Below are 24,914 nucleotides of genomic sequence, written 5' to 3' on the forward strand. Positions count from 1 at the left end.
AACGATTATAGCAGCAACACCGATAGTTGACTCATTTATTTTCTTCCATTAACTGTCTTGAATTTGAAGTGTGTATAATTCCACTCGAAATAAAAAAAAAATTTCTACCACGTGGCGTGGAGATTTTTAGTAATGATATTTCCCTCGGGGAAAGTAATGATATTTCCCAAGTGCGGGGGGGCGCGATGCACTTCAAATTTGATGCAAAATGATAATGAAAGTCTCATTATTTTTAAACGTGATTGTAGGAGCGTTGCCAAGATGATTAACTTGCAAAGCTTTGTAACCCGAGGCTATAGTAATGAATTGTGTAACGGGTCGAGCTGCCTGAGACACACACACGTTAATTGAATCCAGTTTCTAAGTGTCCTTTATTTCATTCTGTGCTCTCTATATACATGTGCTCAAGACTGTCATATCTAATTACAATGGTGCACTGTTACATTATCTAATTACAATGGTGCACTGTTACATTATCTAATTACAATGGTGCACTGTTACATTATCTAATTACAATGGTGCACTGTTACATTATCTAATTACAATGGTGCACGGTTACAATTGCAATCTTCGTGTTCTTCGTGTTTACCTCGAATTCTTCGTGTTTACAATAAAGTGAACTTTCGTCACAGCAGCGCCATGGTAATCTTGAAAGCAATTCAATTGAAGTGACAATAATATTATAATTCTCCTCTTTATTTTATGTTCTGTGAATGCAAAGCTTTGAAACCTAACAAATAACGAAATCATGGTCAATACTAACAGTAAAAGAATAATTCCTCTTCATACAATAATAAGCACATTTAAAGTTTTTGAAGCGAACTTGAGACTAATGTCAATGTCTCATTTCATCTTGTGTGAGTTCGATGTGGTAATAGTTTTGGGAAGTGTCAGGATGATCATCTCCATGTACTTTTCTACTGATTTCCAACGCTTTTTTATACGACTCTAAAGCTGACGTAAAATCTTTTATCGCGTATTGCGTGATTCCAATATTGTAATAACTGTCAGCTGTGTCTGGATGATATAATCCGAACAGTCTCAATCGGATTTCAAGGGCTTTTTTATACGATTTTAAAGCTGACTGGTAGTCTTCCATGTCATCTTGCACGATTCCTATGTTGTAATAACTTTGGGCAGTATCACTGTGATCTTCTCCATAGAGCTTCAAATTGATCTGGAGACAATGTTGATACGACTCAAATGCCGACTGAAAATCTTCCATTTCATGTTGTGTGTATCCAATGTTGTAATAACTGTCTGCTGTGTCAGCGTGATCTTCTCCGTATAGTCTTAATCTGATTTTCAAGACTTTCTGGTGGGATTCTAATGCTCCATTGTAATCTTTCAACTCGTGTTGTGTGATTCCAATTATCGAATACGTGTCAGCTACCGCAGGATGATCTTCCCCGTACATATTTAACCTGATCTCAAGCGCTTTTTGTTTCGATTCCAATGCTGACCTGTAATTTTCTAACTCATGTTGTGTGACCCCAATGTTGCTATAACTCTGAGCAGTGTCAAGATGATCTTCTCCATACAGCACTAAGCGAATTTTGAGGGCCTTTTGATGCGATTCCAGTGCTGACTTGTATTTTTTTATCTCACATTGCGTGTTCGCAATGTTAAAGTAACTGTTAGCTGTCGCGGGATGATCTTCTCCAAACAACTTTATCCTGATTTCAAGAGCCTTTCGGTGTGACTTCAGCGCTGACTTGTAATCTTTAATTTTACGTTGGGTGTTTGCAATGTCGAAATAACTTTGAGCAATATCGAGATTATCTTTGCTGTATAACTTTAATCTGATTTTGAGAGCTTCTTGATGCGATTTTAAGGATGACCTGTAATCTTCCATGTCATCTTGTACGATTCCAATGCTGTGATAGCTTTTGGCAGTGTTGGCATGATCTTCACCGTTAATTTTTAATCTGATTTCAAGGGCTTTTTGATACGACTCTAATGCTGACTTGTTATCTTTCATCTGACGTTGTGCAAATGCAATTAAGTAATAACTGTCAGCTGTGGCAGAATAGTCCTCTCCGTATAGTTTCAAAATGATTTGTAGAGCCAGTTTGAACGAATCCAATGCTGATTTGTAATCTTTCATCTTACATTGTGTGAGTCCAATGTTTTCATAACTGTCAGCTGTTCCAGAGTAATCTTCTCCAAAATGTGTTAGTCTAATTTCGAGAGCTTTTTTTTGGGTTTCTAATGCGGACTTGTAATCTTCCATTGCATATTGTGTGACTCCGATGTTGCAATAACTTTGAATGGTGGCAGCAGGATGATTTTCTCCATGTAGTTTTAATATAATTTTAAGAGCCATTCGCCTTGTCTCTAACGCTGAACTGTAATCTCTCATTTCATGTTGTGTTGCTCCGACACTGCCATAAATTTGCGAAGTAAGAGCATTAACTTCTCCATGACGTTTAAGTGTAATTTCCAGAGCTTTCTGATACCACCTTAGTGCCGACTTGTAATCTTTCATCTGATACTCCCTGAATCCCATGTTGTAATAATACTCTATATCTGCATTAGGATGGTCTGCAATCTAGCAAATATATATGGATTTGTTTAGATGTGTGGTACGTACGATCATTATGTTTTTAAGTAGCTGGTTCCAATATCGTTGTAGCTATAATAGTGGCAAACTGCGCATACAACTAAGGAAATGGCTGGTAGAGGTGCATAATGCATGCATGCCCGAGTTCTCTTTTAAACCAGAAGAATCAAATACAACAAGAAATGGTCTGAACTAATGAAGCTTCTATTCCTTGAGGCTTAGTTTATTTTGTTTCAAAGTTGAGGTACATCGTTCCAAAGTATAATTCATCCTGAAAATGAAGAATCTTAGAAATTTTGGGGCATTCCAAAGTTTCTTAAAAGTTTCTTTTACACACCAGGATTATTGAGTAAAGCATACGTGATAGGTTTGTAAAGAGAGGAATGAACGTGTGAAACTTGTTTTTAATAAGCATTATTCAGCAGCACATGCATGCATAGCCACAAGTTAATTCGTGTTATCCTTGGGAATGCTTGATATCACTATAAAGTTTACCCAACGTTAACATAAATATTATGTACATTTTGTGGACATCTTTTTTTTATACATATATCGCCTCTTTGAAAGAACAACCGACAAACTCAAGCTCAATGGCAACATTTTGGTATATTCACAATATGCAAAAAAAACTGCGAAGCACGCGCGCTTTCATCAAAGCCTTTCGAGCATTCTTGACAATTTTAGGCCAAAATATACCTGAATATTTTTCAGCTCTTCGCTTTCAGCAGCGTTGATACTAACATTTTCTAACTTCTTGCCCAGATCATTGTTGACATGTAACCTGTGTTGGTTGATACAGAAAAGTATTTGCCAGTATGTTTTGTCACTAAATAATTTCATGATCGTGGCCATGGTGCACTACTTTGAGTTACCAACCACTGCCGGCACTAGTAGAACGATAATTAGCGGGATTCATATATTCAGCTTACAAAAGAAATCCGTCGGACAGCACTGAACATATAAATAAGCAACTCTCCCAAAATATCGTTCGAGTTTGTTTACAGGAACCCTGCTTTCTAGTCTATCTGTATATGCACAGCTCTCTTCCGATGAAAACTTATTCAAAGCTTACCTATTTTCAATGGCTTTCTTTGTTCCATTCACCTCCTCCATGTTTTTAATCTTCACCTTCAGTCCTTCCACTTTAATTCCAACCAGCAAAAGTTCTTCCTGAAAGCGCCCCTTCATTCTCCCTGATTCATAATCCTCCAAGACTTCCAGAAACCTGATGTCTGTGAAACAATGTAACTCGAAATGCAAACATCCTTTTCGTATGTCACGAACGTCCTGATCATCACGTTTTCCACCAACACCCTTAGTAATTGCATCGTGAATTAATGACTTCAATGCTGGATAACCAAAATACAGGGCGCCTAGACTTAGACCTAGTCCAACTCCTAGTCCCAATCCTTGCCCAACTCCATGCCCCACTTTGTTGCCAACTTCTCGTGCTATATCACACAACTCTCGTGCCACTTCTACTTTGGTAGTGCTAATATCGATGTTAAATATCCCGGCATTTGCTGCAATACGCAGAGCATCTCCGGCTGCTGAAGCTGCTTCACCCATTCAGCAAATTTCCTAAGCACAGAACTGAAAGAAACAAAAATCAACATAACCAGCTGCTGCATTGTATATACAAAATGAATTTTTTTAATGCAGCCGCTTCCCCCCTAGCCCCCCCCCCCTCCCCCCCTCCCCCCCCTAAAAAAATGCCGCCGCCCCTGGATTTGACGGTAGCTTCTAGGCTGAGTAGGCTCATTTATTAAGCGGAATTGTTCAATAACAAAACTAAATAGGATTTTGAAAATGAAACGATATGAAATGAAGTGAATTTCTTATGTATCCAGTTAAAGGTTTGGGATCAGTGAACATGTGTTCATATGTAAATATAAAATGGCGTCTGTCGAAATATGGTGTCAGGAGTGGGATTTCATAAGGAATATAAATCGAAAAAACACTTCCCGAATTTCTTTTCCGGCAATGAAAACCAGCCCACTAATGGACACAAGAGCAGTCAAAATTTACCATCATTAACTAGTTCTCAAAAATCTTATGACAAAATTTATATGCTGAAAAAAATTAATAATCTGCAGAAAATCGTGTCTGATCTGTACATAGCCTCAGCTAAATGCACTTCTAGGCTACAGATTGATGCCTATACTGTTAACAAGGCTGATATAAACAATACATGGTTACAGGAAGTTATGAGTCAGGAAGTTATGTCTGTATTAAGCATAAATCAATGATGCTCTCTAATTATGTTTCTATTTCGTTATAGTGACGTCACTACGAAATAATATGAGATAGCGAATGCAATACGTGTTGTCTTTGCTAACCAACAAATTTACTTAAAAATACAACCTCAGGGCAAAAATAGGTACGCATTGCGTACATGTGGGTAGCCTGTAAAACATTATTAATGCGACAAGTGAAATATTGCATTATAATTTATAAAACAAGGCAACTTGTTACTACCATTTGCAATAAGGTAATGTATTTGGTTTAATAGCTGCATGTCCACAAGCAAGAAATTGACATATAAAATATTGCATTATAATTTATAAAACAGGGCAACTTGTTACTACCATTTGCCAAATTATAATTTATAAAACAGGGCAACTTGTTACTACCATTTGCAATAAGGTATTGTATTTGGTTTACTAGCTGCATGTCCACAAGCAAGAAATTGACAGATGAAATATTGCATTATAATTTATAAAACAGGGCAACTTGTTACTACCATTTGCCGAATTATAATTCATGAAACAGCTGGGCAACTTGTTACTACCATTTGCAATAAGGTAATGTGTTTGGTTTAATAGCTGCATGTCCACAAGCAAGAAATTGACAGGTGAAATTTTGCATTATAATTTATAAAACAAGACAACTTGTTACTACTATTTGTCGAATTATAATTCATAAAACAGGGCAACTTGCCAACTTGTTACTACCATTTGCAATAAGGTAATGTGTTTGGTTTAATAGCTGCATGTCCACAAGCAAGAAATTGATAGGTGAAATTTTGCATTATAATTTATAAAACAAGACAACTTGTTACTACTATTTGTCGAATTATAATTCATAAAACAGGGCAACTTGCCAACTTGTTACTACCATTTGCAATAAGGTAATGTATTTGGTTTAATAGCTGCATGTCCACAAGCAAGAAATTGACAGGTGAAATTTTGCATTATAATTTTAAAACAAGACAACTTGTTACTACTATTTGTCGAATTATAATTCATAAAACAGGGCAACTTGCCAACTTGTTACTACCATTTGCAATAAGGTAATGTGTTTGGTTTAATAGCTGCATGTCCACAAGCAAGAAATTGACAGGTGAAATTTTGCATTATAATTTATAAAACAAGACAACTTGTTACTACTATTTGTCGAATTATAATTCATAAAACAGGGCAACTTGCCAACTTGTTACTACCATTTGCAATAAGGTAATGTATTTGGTTTAATAGCTGCATGTCCACAAGCAAGAAATTGACAGGTGAAATATTGCATTATAATTTATAAAACAGGGCGACTTGTTACTACCATTTGCAATAAGGTAATGTATTTGGTTTAATATAGCTGCATGTCCACAAGCAAAAAATTGACAGGTGAAATATTTCATTATAATTTATAAAACAGGGCAACTTGTTACTACCATTTGCCGAATTATAATTTATAAAACAGGGCAACTTGCCAACTTGTTACTACCATTTGCAATAAGGTAATGTATTTGGTTTAATATAGCTGCACGTCCACAAGCAAAAAATTGACAGGTGAAATATTTCATTATAATTTATAAAACAGGGCAACTTGTTACTACCATTTGCCAAATTATAATTTATAAAACAGGGCAACTTGTTACTACCATTTGCCGAATTATAATTTATAAAACAGGGCAACTTGTTACTACCATTTGCCGAATTATAATTTAAAAAACAGGGCAACTTGTTACTACCATTTGCAATAAGGTAATGTATTTGGTTTAATAGCTGCATGTCCACAAGCAAGAAATTGACAGGTGAAATATTGCATTATAATTTATAAAACAGGACAACTTGTTTCTACCATTTGCCGAATTATAATTCATAAAACAGGGCAACTTGCCAACTTGTTACTACCATTTGCAATAAGTTAATGTATTTGGTTTAGCTCAGTGCATGTCCACAAGCAAGAAATTGACAGGTGAAATATTGCATTATAATTTATAAAACAGGACAACTTGTTACTACCATTTGCCGAATAAGGCAATGTTTTATTTATTTTCTATCAGTGTAACTTTGTAGTTGTAGATTCAACGCTCACCAATCGCCGCTTTTTCGTCTTTAAAGTACTCAACTTCGCTTTAAAATTTGACCAATGTATTAACGTGACTTCGGTTGCTTCCGTCCTTAGAAAACAACGAAATTTTCCGGAAGTAGAACGTACCGTTCGTCATCTTTCGTATGTCCGACGATTGCCGAAGATGTGGGACCCAACAGTGGACCCAACAAACACACAAACACACACAGATCCGGACCAGCCTCGTTCCCAGGCGCTTTAAATAAAATAAAATATAGGCACACACAGGCTTTTTACATAGATCAGTGGCTAAGCAATGCGAGCACGCAAGGAATTCTGGGGAGGCGCGACGGAGAAATGGAGCGCCTGGCAGAAAATGCAAATATTTTTTGCCAGAAATACGATTTCTGACAAATCGAGCTTTTCGGCGTTTTACTCGTACATTCTTGCGTTTTGGGTGGTTTGTGGCCATATCATATGGATGACCTGGAGCAATCGCTGAAGAAGTTCTCATTTGACGGTAATATTTTTTTACAGAATTTGGTTGCATTTTATATAATGTTTAGTACGTTTTTAGAGTAGACTGTCAGTAAATCTTTCGTGTTGTTCTTAAATATGCTAATAATAGTGAGCTTAAGCAAGTGACGTTTTTGACAACACGTACGTTGACCGGAAGTAAAATTTTTATTTTTCACCAATCACAATCCTTGACCCAGTCTTTTGCCGTTACTCATCCCGTTTGTGTTGTCAAAAACGTCACTTGCTTAAGCTCACTAATAATATCTGTCGACCGTTATCATATATTGATGATAAAATTATCCTTACAATAGCATCTTCAAGTTCTGATGATTTGGATTTATCGTCGCTTGGGGGACAAAATGTTCAAAGTAAGTCAGTTGGTATAAGCGTTGGAATTTTATTCTATCTGCTGAGTACATTAAGCTGGTATATTTTCAATTGACATTAAAATATATGTATGAGCATGTTTCTATGTTTTTAAATGTCATACAGTATGTATATTTCAAATACTTTCTATGCATGTTAACTGGGCCAGCTCTGCCAGTCAAACCTGAAGTTGACATTTACATTGATTTGCCTCACAGTATGTCTTTCATTTGTATGCCCCAACATGTTCCTGTGTTTAACAATAAATACTGTACACAAGTTCACTGTAATATACCAATGTGTAATGTGTAAAATAACTCGACAATCAAGGAGATCATTTTAACCAGAATGAAAATCCTGCAACTATTGCTATTTTTTGTTTATGACTGTGTGCTAGTTAGAACCTCATGGGTTGTGTCCAACAGGTTATGATACATATTTACGTGTTTTTAAAACACCTTTCAAATACATCTAGAGCCTGATGCTACTAGTCAACAGTTAATAAAAGACCAGGAAAACATCTGCTATCTCTGCATGTTGTTAAAACTTGAATCCAAGTCCAATAGGTTAGTATGTAAGTAAGCATTTTGTAATATATGTATTCAACTTGATATATAGCCTCTTATCACATTTCTAATGAACTTTGGTGTTAACACAAAATATCTTTAGAATCTTTTTTAATGCATTATACCATAGACTATCGAAGGGATAGTTCCCTTCGATAGTCTATGATTATACCTACTGGCTACTATATTCCCCAAGCCGGTGCGGAGCGCCGTGCGAGGGTACTAATTCTGCCCGGAGATTAGGAATTACACCCGGGACCCGGGAGAACATAGCGGAATCCAAAGTTGCCCAAATGTCATGGACGTTCAATGGTCATGGTACTTGTGCGCATGCGCGAAATGCGAACGAAGTAATCAGCAACTTCCTGATTGGCTAAGACGAAACGTTTGTGTTTCAGTGAAAAACGTCAGCAATTTAACTGTCATTTTGCAAACTATTTTTTAAAAAAATGTTTCGAAAACAAAATATGAAATGTGGAATCAAATAACAGATAAAACACTGGGAAGAGTTTAAAATATTATCAGAACTGGAGGAATTAGCGGTGAAAAGGAACAAGTCGATTATAATCCTTGAATTGGTAGGAGTCTATTTTGTTTATTTCGAGGTTTATTTCGTGTTTGCTGTACGAATACATTTTATGACCTTGGTACAGTATGTCATTTTGCTCGGTTTTGCGAAGACGTGACCGACTATTTAAGGCTTTATAGATCATCGTTTTAACTTCCAAAAGAGTCCTTAAGAGTGTAATTCGGAGTTTCAATATAACAAATATCACTTTAAAGGTTTATATATAGTCGACTGCAATCACTGCATGAATTTAATAATCGAAAAACAACATTCGACATTCACTGCTTGGTTATTTATATTATTTGGGCTGTTTTGATGTTTTGAAGGTTTAGCTATAATGAAGTATTAACTCTCACTTAAACTGTGAAAGTCTATAACTTAATGCAACGGAAAGCAGCAGGAAAACGGGTGATTTCACTTCACCTTTACGACTGTGTTTGTTTCCGAAATATTTGAAACATCAGCTATCGGCTTTACATTTAGGACATTTCATCATAGTGAAGGTTAGGTCTGGCTAGCTCAGGAAATATTTTGCTTCGTTTGAAATGGCGAGGGGTTGCTGCATGCATGTATTTCTAGTCTAGCATATAATTTGTCAAGTGGCCAATGCAATAAAAGAAGGCACAGATTGGCCGCAGATTTGGAATGAATTGTGTATACAGCCTCGTACCCAGGCGGTTTAATACTAAAATGTATAACGTTGCATTCAGGTATTGTATAGAGTTCAGCTGAAAAAAGCAAGCGCGCAAGGGTGCTTGGGGAGGTCTCTTTTAGCGAGGAAGCACCTGGCAGAAAATGACCGATTTCTGGCAAATCGTGACCGTTTTCTGGAAAACGCTTGTACTTTGCATTTTTTTATTCTCATTATTTATATTATTTATATATTATCGACTGTCGACGGGCTAGCCAAGTATTATGAACGTTTCCTTTGGCGAAGAATCATCTGAAGGTACTTTTATTTAGATATTTTCCGTTGGAGTGACTATATCCGTAGAGTACTCGAATAATCGCATGCCGTATTTACATATTTACTATTGGGAAAAGCGAGCGCATTTACAACATATTAAGAGGTTTCTGTTCATGACATAAAAGATAAACTCATATTCCTTTGTTTACAGGTTTAATAATCCGATGATGAATTCAAAAAGTAAATTGATCCCATACGTGATACTTATCGGATATAATTTGTAACATAATATTAATCAACCTATAGCACTTTTAAAAACCGGTGTATCTGTAAAAACCTGGTGTATGAAATTAGACGTTATACTTGCCTGGGGATTTAGCTCCGGGGGTCTTTGCACGGGGTCTTTATATATCGAGCACATGGAAATTGAGTTGTTGTTTTTTTGTTGAATTATAGTTTATATTTTATCGAGTTTAGTTCATATTATACGGATTTTCCGTACATGGTCCTTCGAGCCGGATATTTTCAAAAGGAATTTAGAAATTCAATGTTTTTACATCATAACTGAAGCAAATTTGACAACAATACAGGGACCGCGGAGGGGGGGGGGCTGGGGGGCTTTAGCCCCCCCAATAATTTTCAAAATACATGTGATTCCTTTATAGCGATTTTTATATGGCCATAATAATACGAATAAAAACTCCTTATAGTAAGTTGTGTAATCATAATTATGTGTTCACTATCCGTGTTGGTGAACAATGTTTTCATTGAAGTGTTTACAAGAAAAATATAAACAGATAAGTATGGTCCCCCCCCCCCCGAGGGTTTACTCTTTCGGCTTCGCTAGCCCCCCCAATCCAAAAACTGCTCCGCGGTCCCTGCAATAAGGAAAATACGAGCGGGTCATCGAGCGCATACGACGAAAACTATTGCCAAGGCAAAGCAAGTTATTGAAAGCTTCGATGAAAATCAAGTCAGTGTCCTTCGTTCATATCAAGATGTTTTGCATGAGAAGTTGGAATTAATCCCAAAATTAGACGAAGATATTCTCCAGGGAACGAAGGACGACGATATTGAGAAGGAAATCGAGGATAGCGGCGATTTTAAACGTAATATTAAAGAGTGTATTTTTCAAATTGAAAGTGTTCTAGTTTCTACACAACAAGTAAGTGAACCCAGCACAAGTGGCGTTGCTACTCCGAATACAAGTGTCAATCAACCTTATCCAAGTCAAGTTAAGTTACCTAAGCTACATTTAAAGAAATTTAATGGGGATCAAACGTGTTGGCAACAATTTTGGGAATCATTCAATTGTGCAGTCCATGAAAATACGGTATTGAGTAGTATTGATAAATTCAACTATCTTCTTGGTCTACTAGAGAATACAGCTTTGCAAGCTATATCAGGTCTGTCGCTGAGTGGGGACAACTACATTGAAGCTGTAAAGATCCTTCAAGATCGATTCGGAAATAAGAAACTGATTATAAGCAAACATATGGATAAACTATTGAAGCTGCCAAGTGTATCAAGTCTACGGGATGTCAAGAGTCTGAGGAGTGTCTATGATTCAATTGAATCGAATGTTCGATCACTAAAGAGCCTGGGAGTTAATTCGGAGATGTATGGAAGTTTGTTGGCGCCTATCATGATGTCGAAGTTACCGAACGAGCTTCGTTTGATAATTTCACGAAAAACAACATCAGATATTTGGGATCTGGATAATCTACTTTCTACGTTTAATGAAGAGCTTCAAGCAAGAGAAAAGTGCAATTTTGTATCGGAAGCATCAGCCAGTGATAATTCAAAGAAGCCATCCTGGAATGAAAAACCCAAACCATTTACAGCATCATCCCTATTTTCAGGTTCAGGAAATGAAGGTAAAGTAACCTGCACCTACTGCGGCCAACAACATCCCTCGGCGAGATGTACTATGGTTACTGATATTGCAGCAAGGAAAGCTGTTTTACGTCAGAAGGGACGGTGTTTCCAATGTCTACGGTCAAATCATATTATCAGAGATTGCCCATCAGAGAAGAGATGTTTCAAATGTAGTCAACGTCACCATACTAGTATCTGTCCCAAGTTATGTCCTCTTCCAGGAACATCCCAAGAACAAGAGTCTACCAAGCCTGAAAAGGATGGAACTAAGAATGACCAAAGTCCAAAACTTCCTTCGACAGCAAACATTGCATGTATTGGCCAAGATCAACCGAAAGCGGTGCTCCTTCAGACTGCATCAGCCAGAATATCCAGTGTACAAAACCCACAAATTCAAATTAAAGCACGTATCATGTTTGACCTTGGAAGTCAAAGGACATATATATCAGAAAGCCTCAAAGAAAAGTTATCTCTCCAAGCTGTTAGATCCAATACATTGATGATTAAGACTTTTGGAAGTACATCAGAACAAATTCAAGAATGCCCTCTGGTTGAATGCATTGTGAACAGTCGTCATGATAATTCATCCTTATGTATCAATGCATATGCCGTACCTACCATCTGTGCCCCTCTTAATGGGCAGATCATCAACTCTGCAAAGCAAGAGTACACCCATCTGAAGGGACTCAGATTGGCAGAAGAAGCAAGAGATGAAGAAGAATTACGGGTTGATGTGTTAATTGGTGCAGACCACTACTGGGACTTTGTAAGTAAGATTGAGAAAAGAGGCGGCCAAGGTAGCCCAGTTGCTACTTACACAAGACTCGGATGGGTCCTCAGTGGGCCAGCGGTCGTGAGAGAAAGTCGAGCTGCCTCGATTAACCTTAGTTCCACTCATGTTCTTCGTGTCGAGACTGAAGTTGAAACCAGAAATAGTGATCTACAAAGCGAAGTAAAGAAATTTTGGGAATTAGAAAGCCTGGGCATCAAGAGTGAAGAAGAAAGTGTCTACCACAAGTTCCTTGAAGATACAGAATTTAAAGGAGAAAGGTATGAAGTCAAATTGCCATGGAAAGAGGAAAATGAACTGTTACCTGATAACTACAAGCTAAGTATAAACCGATTGAATTCCCAGCTAAGACGACTCAAAGCGAAGCCAAACGTGCTGGAAGAGTATGATCGAGTCATTGATGACCAACTGAAGGCCGGAGTGATAGAGAGAGTTGAAGAGTCAACACCAAAGCCCCTTGGAAAGGTACATTACCTGCCACATAGAGAAGTTGTTCGACCCGAAAAGTCCACCACAAAACTAAGAGTGGTATACGATGCATCCGCAAGATCAAATGGACCGTCATTGAACGATTGTCTCTATGTTGGTCCGTCATTGTTACCTTTATTATTCGACATCCTTCTTCGGTTTCGACTCCACAGAATCGCATTGGTGGCTGATATAGAGAAAGCTTTCTTGAACATTAGCATTTCCGAAGAAGATAGAGATTTTCTAAGGTTTCTGTGGGTTAATGACATCAAGAGTGACCAACCGGAGGTAGTAGTGTATCGATTTGCTCGTGTAGTTTTTGGAGTCGCGTCAAGCCCCTTCCTCTTAAATGCAACATTACAGAAACACATCTACACATACCAGAGCACCGACCCAAAAATTGTAGAAAACCTGCTACAATCCCTCTATGTAGATGATCTCAATTCAGGAGCAGACAACACACCAGAAGCGCTACATCAGTACTCGAGAGTAAAGGAGATAATGCATCAAGGTGGATTTAACATGAGAAAATGGAAGACAAACTGTCCTGAATTAGCACAAATAATTAGAGAAACCGAGAATGAAGTATCAAGCACTCAAGATGCAATCACCTCTACAGAAACCTCTATGTCATATGCCAAACAAGTTCTTGGCTCCCAGCCTGATGATGAAAGTTCTTGGTGTAACATGGAACAACTCCACTGATACACTCGTTTTTCGCCTCGACAAAATGGTGAACTGCGAACCAGAGTTGTTACAACCAATCACGAAGCGTGATCTCCTCAGTTCAACTGCAAAGATTTATGACCCAATGGGATTAATCTCACCTGTTGTTCTAATGATGAAAGTTCTGTTCCAGGATGCGTGCAAGGCCGAGCTAGACTGGGACATGTCGTTACCGTTAGAACTGAGTACTCGCTGGGAAGTGTGGAGAGCGAATGTGTCAACTGTCAAGAAATTACCATTCCAAGATGTGTTATTCCTGAAAACAAGGAATCGATCCAGTCCATAGAGCTTCATGGCTTTGGGGACAGTTCAAAATATGCCTATGGTGCGGTGGTGTATTTGCGAGTTGTACGTGAGAACAGGTTCACATGAATATCATTGCATCCAAGAGTAGAGTAGCACCCTTAACAGAGCAAACCATTCCTCGACTAGAACTTTTATCGGCATTGGTTTTGGCGAGACTTATTCATTCAGTTCAGTTAGCATTTGCGAACGTGATCAAGATAACCTCAGTTTACTGCTGGCTAGATTCGATGATAGCTTTATCGTGGATAAAGGGTACTTCTAAAGAATTCAAGCAATTTGTTCAAAATCGTGTGGTAGAAATCCGTAAGCTGGTGCCTGTGAAAGATTGGAGATTCTGTCCGGGACTTAACAACCCAGCAGATATTGTTTCAAGAGGTATGTTACCTTCAGAACTGAGTCAGAGCAAGTTATGGTGGAATGGACCAGATTTCTTGGTAAGAAATGATTCTGAATGGCCTAAGATAGTGAAGAAATGATTTCTAACGATGAGGCTCGAATTCAAAGTGAGAGAGAAGTCAAATTCAAACCAACTGGTACAACCAGCTTGTCATGTGTAAATGACAATGTTACAGAAAAGCAATCGCAATCATCGTTAGAGAACATTTTGCCAAAGGAACGATACAGCACTCTTGGCAAACTGCTAAGAGTTACGAGTTATGTTCTAAGATTCATCGCAAACCTTCGGGCAAAGGTTGCTGGAACTGAACAAAATCTAAGTCGTCTTTCCCTTGAAGAAATAACAGAAGCTAAGCATATATGGTATAAGTACATAAAAGGAACGATTCAAACGAGCAAAAGTTTCAAGCAAATTCAAGCATCACTGGGTCTATTCAAAGATGATTGTGGTATATGGAGATGTGGTGGAAGATTATCCAATGCTAATATTGAACTTTCTGCTAAACATCCAGTTTTCTTGCCCAATGATCATTGGTTTTCTACCTTGCTGGTGGAAGAATGTCACAGGAGAGTAATGCACAATGGTGTAAGAGAAACACTTTGCGAAATTCGTTCAGAACATTGGATTGCGAGAGGAAGACAATGTGTCAAGAAGATTATTGCAAAATGTACTACGTGCAAGAGATATGAAGGAGGAACTTATCAGATACCACTTCAACCATCATTACCAGATTTTCGAGTTTCTGACGACTTTGCTTTCACGAGAGTCGGTGTGGACTTCGCTGGTCCCGTTTATGCCAAACCAATCTTCTCAACAGGTGCGAAATCACCAGTTTTTAAGACGTATATCTGTCTATTTACGTGTGCCTCGTCACGAGCATTGCATCTCGAATTGGTTCCAGATCTATCTACGAAGGCATTTATTCGCTGTTTACAGAGATTCATGTCTAGAAGAGGTATCCCAAAGATGTTTATTTCAGACAATGGAAAAACCTTTAAGGCAAACGAGCTTGCAGAATTCGCAACCGGAAATAACATCAGTTGGAAATTCAATATTGAGAGAGCCCCTTGGTGGGGAGGATTTTTTGAAAGACTAGTGAAATCGGTGAAAAGGTGTCTCAAAAATTGTTAGAAGAGCTAGATTGACGTACGAAGAATTGGAGACAGTCTTAGTGGAGATTGAAGGCGTTATCAACAGTCGTCCACTGACGTATGTGTATAGTGATGAAGTTTGTGAAGGTCCGTTAACACCTTCGCATTTAGTTATGGGTCGTCGCCTTCTCAGTCAAGCACATGCCACGAGAGAGGAGACTGACACTCCTACGGGTAATGGACGTTTGTCGCGTCGCGCAACTTATTTGAAGAAATTGTTAGAACATTTCTGGAACAGATGGAGTCGCGAGTATTTGTTAGAGCTCAGAGAACATCATCGTGCCAAAGGAGTTAGAAGAAGTGCGAAGGCGAATCCCAAAGAAGGAGATATAGTTTGCGTGTACGAAGAGAAAACTCCAAGGAATCTATGGAGATTGGGAAAGGTCGAGAAACTTTTCAAAGGAAACGATGGTCAGGTTAGAGCAGTTGCACTCCGAATATGGAACAAAGGAGAAGAATCAATAACGTTACGGCGACCGGTTCAGAAAGTATATCCAGTCGAGGGATCTCGCGTTGATGAAAATACAAGTGTTCCAGTAAGGAGGTCGGAACGAGTTGCAGCTATCGAAGCCAGAAAGCGGCAGAGCGAAAGCGCACGATAAGTACTTGTTTGTTATCACAGAAACATTGTACTGTCAACATTGTTGACATTATTAACTGACATGCGTCATTTAATCGGGGGGAGTGTGTATGAAATTAGACGTTATACTTGCCCGGGGATTTAGCTCCGGGGGTCTTTGCACGGGGTCTTTATATATCGAGCACATGGAAATTGAGTTGTTGTTTTTTTGTTGAATTATAGTTTATATTTTATCGAGTTTAGTTCATATTATACGGATTTTCCGTACACCTGGATCTAATTCAAGTAATTATAGTGTATAATTATATCGTATTGTATTATATTGTTCATTCATTTGATTGTTCCCATGTTGAATTCATTTTCTACCAGGCGCTAAATTTGGCAAAAGCACCCCAAGCACCCCCGCGCGCTCACTAAACACTCCTCTTATTCGTGCATAAAATTTTCCCCATGCATATATTTCTGTGTATCGCTCTTAAAAAGTCGGGCAGAATTAATATTTTAACAAGTTCCTTTTTTGCACTTTTGAATAATAAACAACAATGAAGTGAACTCATAAGTCATAAATCGTGAGGCGCCATGTTTTATGTATTTTCTGCGAGGCGCTTCCTTCTCTGCGTCCTCCCCAAAATTCCTTGCGTGCTCGCTCTGCTTAGCCACTGATCTATGTAAAAAGCCTGTAGTGTTCCTATATTTTATTTTATTTAAAGCGCCTGGGAACGAGGCTGGATCCGGACACTTTTTCGACTACATAGTGGTTAACCGCGCATGCGCAGGCTACCCACAAAAATCCGAGGTACGTGGCTGGATATGATCGACAATACATACAATAACGAAACATTACTTAGCCAAATTGTTAATAAGTGGTACGCAAGAAATGTCGACAGCGAAAGAGGTCGAGCAAGAGAGTGAGAGTCATTGAACAGGAGATTGACGAGAACGAGCTGCTTAGTGATGCACCAAATGAGTACAGTTTAGTTTCTGAGAGAGCGTCGACTAGCGTACCTGATCCGATGTATAATCTGATAAAGCAAATGCAAGAAAGCATGAATAATATGGCTTCGTCAATTAAGACCCTGCAATTGAGCCAACAGCACACAGCCTCGCCACGCGGTCGAGAGGAAAGTGCGAAAATAACGAGTACTGTTACCAAAAAACGAAAAAATATTCCACACGACGAGAGCCATACCGCAAGTCATCGGAAAAAACACAGTAAAGAGATTAATGACGGTGAAAAAGTGGCAGTGAACTGCTAATGACAGCGACGACGCTGAAATGTTAATTGGCGCCAAAATGGCTGCGGCAAAGAACGCCACGGAAGATTGTGTCAAAAGCAATGACAACACCACCCACGCAAATGTTTTGGACGAAATTGAACAAGAGTACGAGAATGATGCTACTGGGCCTCAAGTGGAGGCGCATGTGGCCAAAACTATGAACAAACGCTGGGAAACGCGAATGGACATAAAAATATTAAAAGACAAAATGGCCAAATACAATAGGCCTGACAACTGCGAAATTATTCGCGTCCCGCGTGTGAACACGCTTGTCTGGAAGACACTAGAATCGTACCAAAGACGCAACGATGTTAAGATTACAAACATCCAAAAAACATGTGTCGCGGTGGGTGCTAGCCTTGCTTATACTTTGGATGCAGCATGTAAGGACCAAAACTCGACATATTTAGACACATCTCAAATTATACGATATGTTGCAGATGCAGCTGCAATGCCTGGTCATATTAATACGGACTTATCACTATTGAGACGAAAACTTATGCGCCCTACATTACATGCGGATTACAGAAATCTGTATAATCCTGATCTACCAGTCACATCCCTCCTTTTTGGGGATGACCTTCAGAAAGAAATGAAAGATCTGAAGGAATCTAGCCTTATTGGTAGTAAAGTTAGCTCCAACTACCATAAGTTTGAAAGACCAGCTCCTCGCAGTCATTTAATCAGGATCACGCAGATATATTAACTACAGACCTCGGGAGTTTTTTCGGGACGGTCGCCAGAAAGGCAGAGTAAGGAAGAAATACCCCTCCAAGAAGGAAGCAGGACAACTTTAACTTCTCAAACAAATTAATTATAGGCAAGTCTACGCTATGGCAGGAATAATGATATGAATAGTCAGCGCATAAAAGAAATGGCTTTGCAAAAGTAAAATGTTTTAAAGCAGGCCAGATTTCTAATTTTGTGCATCAATGGAAAATCTGACCCAGAAATTTTAGATATGGTTCGAGGCCATGACTTCATATCTAAAATCTTTCTGCAACCTAAAAAAGATGGTTCACATAGGCTTATTTTGAATTTAAAAAGTCTGAATCAAAATGTGTTTACCACCATTTTAGAATGGATACTTTGCACTCCATTATTAAATTAGTAAAGGAAAATTGCTGGATAGAATCAGTTGACCTTAAAGATGCTTATTATTCATGTCCAGAAGCAAAAGAGGATCAAAAATACCTAAAATTTTCCTGGAACAATCAATATTACAACTTTACTTGTTTCCCGAATGCGCTGGCATGTTGCTCTCGGAAATTCACTAAATTAATGAAGCCAGTCTTTGCCACTTTAAGGAAAAAGGGTCACATATCAGCATCTTACATTGATGACACATACTTACAAGGGGACACTACAGAGGAGTGCTAAGCTAACATTAATGAGACAGTTAATCTAATTCACTCTTTGGGGTTAGTTGCTCACCCTGAAAAGTCAGTTTTTCAACCAACACAAACGCTGCTTGTTCTTGGGTTTGTACTAAACTCAATTGACATGACTATCAAGCTAACCCCTGAAAAAGCAACTCGGCTAGTTAAGGAATGTAAAATCTTAATGCAGTCTAAAACACGATCAATACGTAATGTTACACAAGTGATTGGCTATATGGTGGCAGGCTTCCTTGGGGTTACGTTTGGGCCCTTTATTACCGAACCCTGGAGGGGGAAAAATCTCTAGCCCTAAAACAATGTAAGGGTGACTATGAAGGGAAAATGACCCTGACTGCAAATGCAAAAAAGGAGTTGGATTGGTGGGTTAGCAACATTCCATCTGCATAAAATATAATCAACAGGTGCTCACCAGACATAACAGTGTTCACTGATGCTAAGGTGGAGGGTGGAGTTATTGAAGGCCAGACTAGGACTGGTGATTACTGGACACCAACAGAAGCTAAGCACTATATTAATTAACTGGAGTTACTTGCCATTTGGTACTGTTTTAAGGCTTTTCGCATTAATATTGAACGGAAACATGTTAAGACTATGTACGACAATACAACAGCGGTCTCTTGCATTAATCACATGGGCACTAGTCATTCAGATGGTTGCAATACCTTGACCAGAAAAATCTGGGTGTGGTGTGCTGAGAACAAAATTTGGCTTACTGCAGCACATATACCTTGGGTAGACAATCAATCTGCTGACTACGAGTCTCGACGGGTACACACAGGGAAAGAATGGCAGTTGAACAAGGAATTGCTTAACAGTGCACTTAAGACAATTAATTATCAACCAGAGGTTGATTTGTTTGCATCTCGGCATAACACCCAGTGCAAACTGTATGCTTCATGTAGACCAGATCCAGAATGTATAGCTGTAGACGCCTTTTCTTTAAATTGACAGCCCATGATGTTCTACGCTTTCCCACCATTTAGTGTGATCACCCAAACAATACAGAAAATCGAAAAGGAGGAGGCCACTGGAGTGCTAGTCAGTGATACCGAACTGGCCAACTCAAGTGTGGTACCCAGCTTTGATGAGGATGCTGATCCAACATCCATTACGGATACCACCAAAGAAAAACAATTTATGCCTTCCATGTTACCCAGAGGAAATTCTCCCACTGGTGGCATGTCATGTATCCGGAAAAGCCTTCATGAGACGGGCATTTTTGAAAAAGCTACCACCCTTATGCTCAAAGCTTGGCGCCAAGGCACACAAAAACAATATAACACATACCTTAAAGACTGGGCACTATACTGTAAAACCGCAGGGGTGTGATCCAATTTCAGCACCTATCTCTGTCGGGGTAAATTTTCTTGCAGAGCTCGCTGATAAGGTTGGTTACAACGCCGTGAATATCGCACGGAGTGCACTATCAAGTGTACTAACACTCCCTGATGGCACATCGTTTGGGAAACATCCCTTGGTCAAGCGGCTATTGAAGGCGTCTTTGAAGACAAACCGTCATTGCCGAGACATAATAAAACATGGGACCCTTATGGTTTGTTGAGTTACCGGAGTATGATAAAATATCTAAAAGAACTAACCTGTAAGCTGGCAGTACTTATTGGTATTCTGAGCACTGGGCAAAGATGCCAAACACTTCATGCGCGTTATCCATAGAAGAAAACAGTATGTCACAGGAGGAAAATAAATGCACATTTTTCATTAGTAAAAGCACTCTAGACCTGGGATACATCTGAAGCCCATCGAATTACGAGCTTATCTACCTGACCCACAAATATGTGTGGTTCTATGCCTGAAAGCTTACCTGAAGACCACAGAAGGTATTCGGCAAAATGAATCTGCTTTGTTTATCACCCACCAAAAACCTCACAACGCTGCAAGCAAGGATACGATCGCACGATGGATTAGAACGACCTTGGCACAGGCTGGTATAGATACGAATATTTATGGAGCACACAGCACTAGATCAGCTTCGACGTCGGCTGCAGCACGGCAAGGATTACCAATAAATACTATTTTAGAAAGTGCTGGTGCTTAGAGCTTGAACAACAAAGTTTTGAGGAAAAACTGTTGGATAGCTTTAAGACCAATGTGCTCAATCAACGAGAATGCTCGGATACGTTAGGAGATCTACACTGGATATAAAATCTATCTCGGTTCGTCGGACTCTGTTTGACTCTTGTACGTTCAAAGCTATGCTATGCATCTCAAGTCTGGGCACCACAACAAATTCAGAGACGCGCGAGCAAGTATATTTTGAATCCCGAGCCCCCACCCGCCCCCCCCCCCAACTTTTAAACAGGCTGCGCGGTCTCTGAAATCCACCTTTGAGCGCATCTGGTCTGGGTAACAATAGTGATTGAAGATTCCTACAAGTCATTTTTCACTCAGTCTCAGAGCGGCTTGGCTTGCAATATCGCGTGAAAAGATTTTTATATTTTTCAAAATAAAAGGTTTTATTATACAAGAACAAGTCTGTTGTGGGGCTAGATTTTAAGACTTAATAAATCCGTGTAAATCAATCGATTTAGCACTATGTGAGTAAATAAAATTCTCAATTTACTTCAGAGCGCTTCCATAGCTAACACAGCGACGTTGTGATAGCATGCACTGTTAAACGAAACTGTGACAAGTACTAGGTAGCAAGGGTAGCTTTAAACAGCTTAGGGGTTCAAAGGTATTTTCCTTTACCTTGTTTCGAAATATTCAATATGACAGCAAGAAGAGCTAAGTGACATAATATTTTTTGCGAGAAAGGGGCAAAATAAGATCAAAATAATTATATCCACTTCATCGTCATCACAGTTCTGTCACTTCTGTGAAAACACCCGGAAGTCAGCAGGAAATAAAACCCTATTTTGATATATAATCTTACTTTATAATTCGCTCCCTTAGTGCATGGCTTAACTTCTATCACTTATATAATTATTACTGCATGTGTGTTCAATAATCTTTAATCCGCATTTCTTTATGTATATATATATATTCATAATTTCTTATAATTTAGATCGAATTGACAATTACGTTTGCGCACGATATTATATTTGTGGCAAATAGAAAAGGATATAAATTATCCAGCCGAGTGTTGCGATTTCACGAGAATTACGCATTCGACAAACCAATTCATGTGACTCAAATTTGAAGGCTAATAAACGTCTCGTTGGGCTGACACCTTAAATATATATTGCAATAAACTCCCCTAGTATTTGGCAAAGCATGTGCAAACGTCGGTTATTCGTGAAAAGATATAATCCACGACGTGAACGAAGCTATGTCAGAATACAGGAAGTCCCCGCTGGACTAGCATAAGCCATTAAACATCATTACAAAACATCAACCGTTCATGCAACAACAGAACTATAAAGTGGTACCTCAATTGTCGAGTTCCTTGGGTTTGAACGTCGATAAATAGCAATTTGACTGTGTTTGTACACGCCTGTTCTTTTACTTCGACTGTCTGCGACAGCGTTCTGCTCATGGTCACATGCTGTGAAATTGACGGGACATGCATGGTTGACATGGTTGGTTACAGGAAGTCTTAAATTTCAGAATTTTTTTTTAAATTGGAAATTTCAGACCTGGTTTTCCCTTTTTAGTGGCGGATCCAGAGCTAGCTAATTTTAAATTTAAAATGCCTCATTACAAATACAATTGGTTATGGATTTTCCTAGAGTATTTTTAAAGGAAATATCTAACAATGCTACGGCGAATTAACTCAGCTAGTTTCCCCATCAGTAGACGTCTCCCATCGTTGAAAGATAGATTCGCGTTGAACGTGTCGATTACATTAATTCAATATGTCTTATTAACAACGCTAGCCATTGCTTATGGATTTCTAAAGAAGATTTTCGAATAAAAATCTAAAGGCCCGTTTACACTTGCAATTTTGGCTGCGATTTTTCTTGCAACTTGCAACGCAATTCTACTTTTAAGAGATGTAAATTAGTGAAGACGCGTCTTTAAAATGTTAGTGTAAGAAGCACCAAGGAGTGTAATAAAGACAAAAAAAAGGTAGTTGCCAAATTTACATCTCTTAAAAGAAGAATTGCATTGCAAGTTGCAAGAAAAATTGCACCGAAAAAAGGGCCTTAAGCGAACCGCGTCCAGTGTGTGTGGACCATTATAACTACCGTAAATGATCGATTAAGCGCCGCGGCGCTTATTGCAAATATCGATTTAAAGACGCGGAGCTTATTTGACAGCGGCGCTTATTTCAAAGTGAGCAAAAAGATTATTTTCTGAAGGCCGATGAATCGAATAAACGTTTCGTAGAGGTTACAGGAACTAAGAAAGCGCGAGGCTGGGCTGGTGATTCACGCTAAGTTCACAGCATATACGGCGAATCGACGACATGCCCAAGTGTTAGACACGGAGTTAATTAGGAAAAAGGAAAATTTTAAACTATCACAATTGTTATATGAGCCCGGTTGTAAGAGATATTCGACAATAAAACTTTAAATTTTTAATACTGATCGGCGTTTTCAATAGTTCAAATGTTAGGATTAACGCGTTTTAATAAAGAATCGTTTATTTCTACATTTTTTAGCGTTTATTTATATCTTCCTAAATAGGCGCCGCGGCGCTTATTAATTTTTTTATTGAGGTGCGGCGCTTATTCGATTATTTTACGTTAACCCTAATTCGAGAAAGAATACCTTTAAAAAATGCTAGATAATTATTTGACAATGCTTTAAAAAAAGGTGAGTAAGCTTTCGTCCAATTGGGTAATGCTTTTCTATCCTTTCTAAAGAACGAAGCTATGCAATTGGTTGAAACAGAAATGTATTGTGAAGTTTAGCCAATGAAAATCATTCTTGCGCTGCGACCCTACCCAAAGACCTTAGTTTAAGCAAATATCCAGCATAAATTAAGCTTACAATTAACAATCAACAAAGGGTATGATCAACAATCCTGGACAAACAACTAAATTGTCAAAACATTCTTATATTTGTCCTGCCGAAAACTGCCCGTTGTAGCCGATATAGGCTGCTATAAATATTTTATTCATTCCGTTGCTTTTGTCTTTGTGATTTACCCTGAATTCAATGGTTCGAAGATTACTAACTCTACCGCAAGTACAGCGAATATCAGGACTGAAATATTTGAACAATTCATAAGGTAAGTGACTGAGTGTTATGAGTTACTTGTTTTACGAAATCTGTTAGGTTTCCATACTTTTCATGGGGTAAAACTCGGCATAAAGAAACTACCGCGTGAAATAACAAGCCTGGAGTTTAGACAATAAGCAATCGTATAACACAACTGAAGAGCACTTAAGTATGACCACAGTTACTAGAATATACATGGTTATAACTATATTTTGAGGTAGATTTATGTAAAAAATTGTTCCTTTCTCATCACATGTATTGTATTTTGCACAGAAAAACCAAAAGTAATCTTAAAATTAACATATTTTTCAAGTCAAGATTGAGGAGCTTAGCAAGACGAATGCCATTGGTAAATTTGGCTAAAATACAATAGAAACGTGACCAGAAAGGGACCATTTTTTGCATAAACCTGGACAATAACATAGTTAATGAGTTGTTTTGTACTTTTATTTAGTCTCCAAATCATGTATATTCTATTAACTGTGGTATGACGGTTTAATATGGTTCTAATGTCTCTGTGACTAAAATTCTCACAGTACATTAACTTTAGCTGATCATTGACGCAATTGTACCCCGAGACTGTTTGAACATCTGTCGAAATTAAGAAAACCCCGCAGCACCAATTCAGATGTTTATATATGGTAATATCCATATTAACATGTCTGCCTATATATGTGTAGTATGTCTTTCAACATATCGAGTGTTCATATCTGAACATGTCTGATTCATACTTCAATTTACATTGTGAGATGATGTTGTGCCATGATTGAATATGGACTATAGAGATTAGAAGCGGCTTAAGTATTATATCACTATTTTTTATCGAGAAAAATCGTGTTTTTCTCCAGCTTTTATATGTCCACGACGCTGCAATCTCTTCGATCCTTGTCTTTGAAAGCCGTTTTATGCCTTTAGCCGAGTGTAAATATCTAGACATGACGGATTAAATACAGGAGAACCGAAGCGCTGTGTGCGCATTCCGTTTCTTTTTTGTACAAACGCGGGCAAAATTAAACAGACGCCGGGATCACCGCCAAAC

The 24,914-nt window shown here is 38.5% G+C and overlaps 3 protein-coding genes across 4 annotated transcripts; 2 read left to right on the forward strand and 1 right to left on the reverse strand.

Annotated features, from left to right (window-relative positions):
- Positions 1-375: 375 nt before the first annotated feature.
- Positions 376-22,229, reverse strand: LOC114536681 (nephrocystin-3-like). Of its 2 annotated transcripts, none has more exons than XM_028558032.1 (4): positions 22,139-22,229; positions 3,636-4,156; positions 3,260-3,344; positions 376-2,551 (listed from the first exon to the last, which is right to left on the reverse strand). In XM_028558032.1, the coding sequence occupies exons 2-4, from the start codon at positions 4,130-4,132 to the stop codon at positions 836-838; spliced, it is 2,298 nt and encodes a 765-aa protein (XP_028413833.1). In that variant the 5' UTR covers positions 4,133-4,156; positions 22,139-22,229; the 3' UTR covers positions 376-835. The 2 variants fall into 2 exon arrangements, with proteins under 2 accessions (XP_028413833.1, XP_028413834.1); XM_028558033.1 differs by lacking the exon at positions 22,139-22,229 and adding an exon at positions 6,875-6,961.
- On the forward strand, positions 11,425-13,617 carry LOC114536658. The gene is made up of 2 exons (XM_028558010.1): positions 11,425-11,653; positions 11,876-13,617. Exons 1-2 carry the CDS (start codon positions 11,425-11,427, stop codon positions 13,615-13,617), a joined length of 1,971 nt encoding a protein of 656 aa, XP_028413811.1.
- LOC114536659 lies at positions 15,606-16,094 on the forward strand. The gene has a single exon (XM_028558011.1). The coding sequence runs from the start codon at positions 15,606-15,608 to the stop codon at positions 16,092-16,094; it is 489 nt and encodes a 162-aa protein (XP_028413812.1).
- Positions 22,230-24,914: the final 2,685 nt, after the last annotated feature.

This window comes from Dendronephthya gigantea, unplaced genomic scaffold (genome assembly GCF_004324835.1).
Source record: "Dendronephthya gigantea isolate DGI-Jeju-01 unplaced genomic scaffold, DenGig_1.0 000142F, whole genome shotgun sequence".
In the NCBI taxonomy this organism is placed as follows: Eukaryota; Metazoa; Cnidaria; class Anthozoa; order Malacalcyonacea; family Nephtheidae; genus Dendronephthya; species Dendronephthya gigantea.

Excerpts from the sequence above, each read along its gene's own strand:
- LOC114536681 (XM_028558032.1), bottom strand. The coding sequence starts at position 4,132 with ATGGGTGAAGCAGCTTCAGCAGCCGGAGATGCTCTGCGTATTGCAGCA. Across the intron at positions 3,345-3,635 it reads AAGAAAGCCATTGAAAATAG|GTTACATGTCAACAATGATC; the intron begins GTAAGCTTTGAA and ends CAACCAACACAG. Across the intron at positions 2,552-3,259 it reads AAGAGCTGAAAAATATTCAG|ATTGCAGACCATCCTAATGC; the intron begins GTATATTTTGGC and ends TATATTTGCTAG.
- LOC114536658 (XM_028558010.1), top strand. The coding sequence starts at position 11,425 with ATGTCGAAGTTACCGAACGAGCTTCGTTTGATAATTTCACGAAAAACA. Across the intron at positions 11,654-11,875 it reads TTCAGGTTCAGGAAATGAAG|GAACATCCCAAGAACAAGAG; the intron begins GTAAAGTAACCT and ends GTCCTCTTCCAG.
- LOC114536659 (XM_028558011.1), top strand. The coding sequence starts at position 15,606 with ATGGGTCGTCGCCTTCTCAGTCAAGCACATGCCACGAGAGAGGAGACT.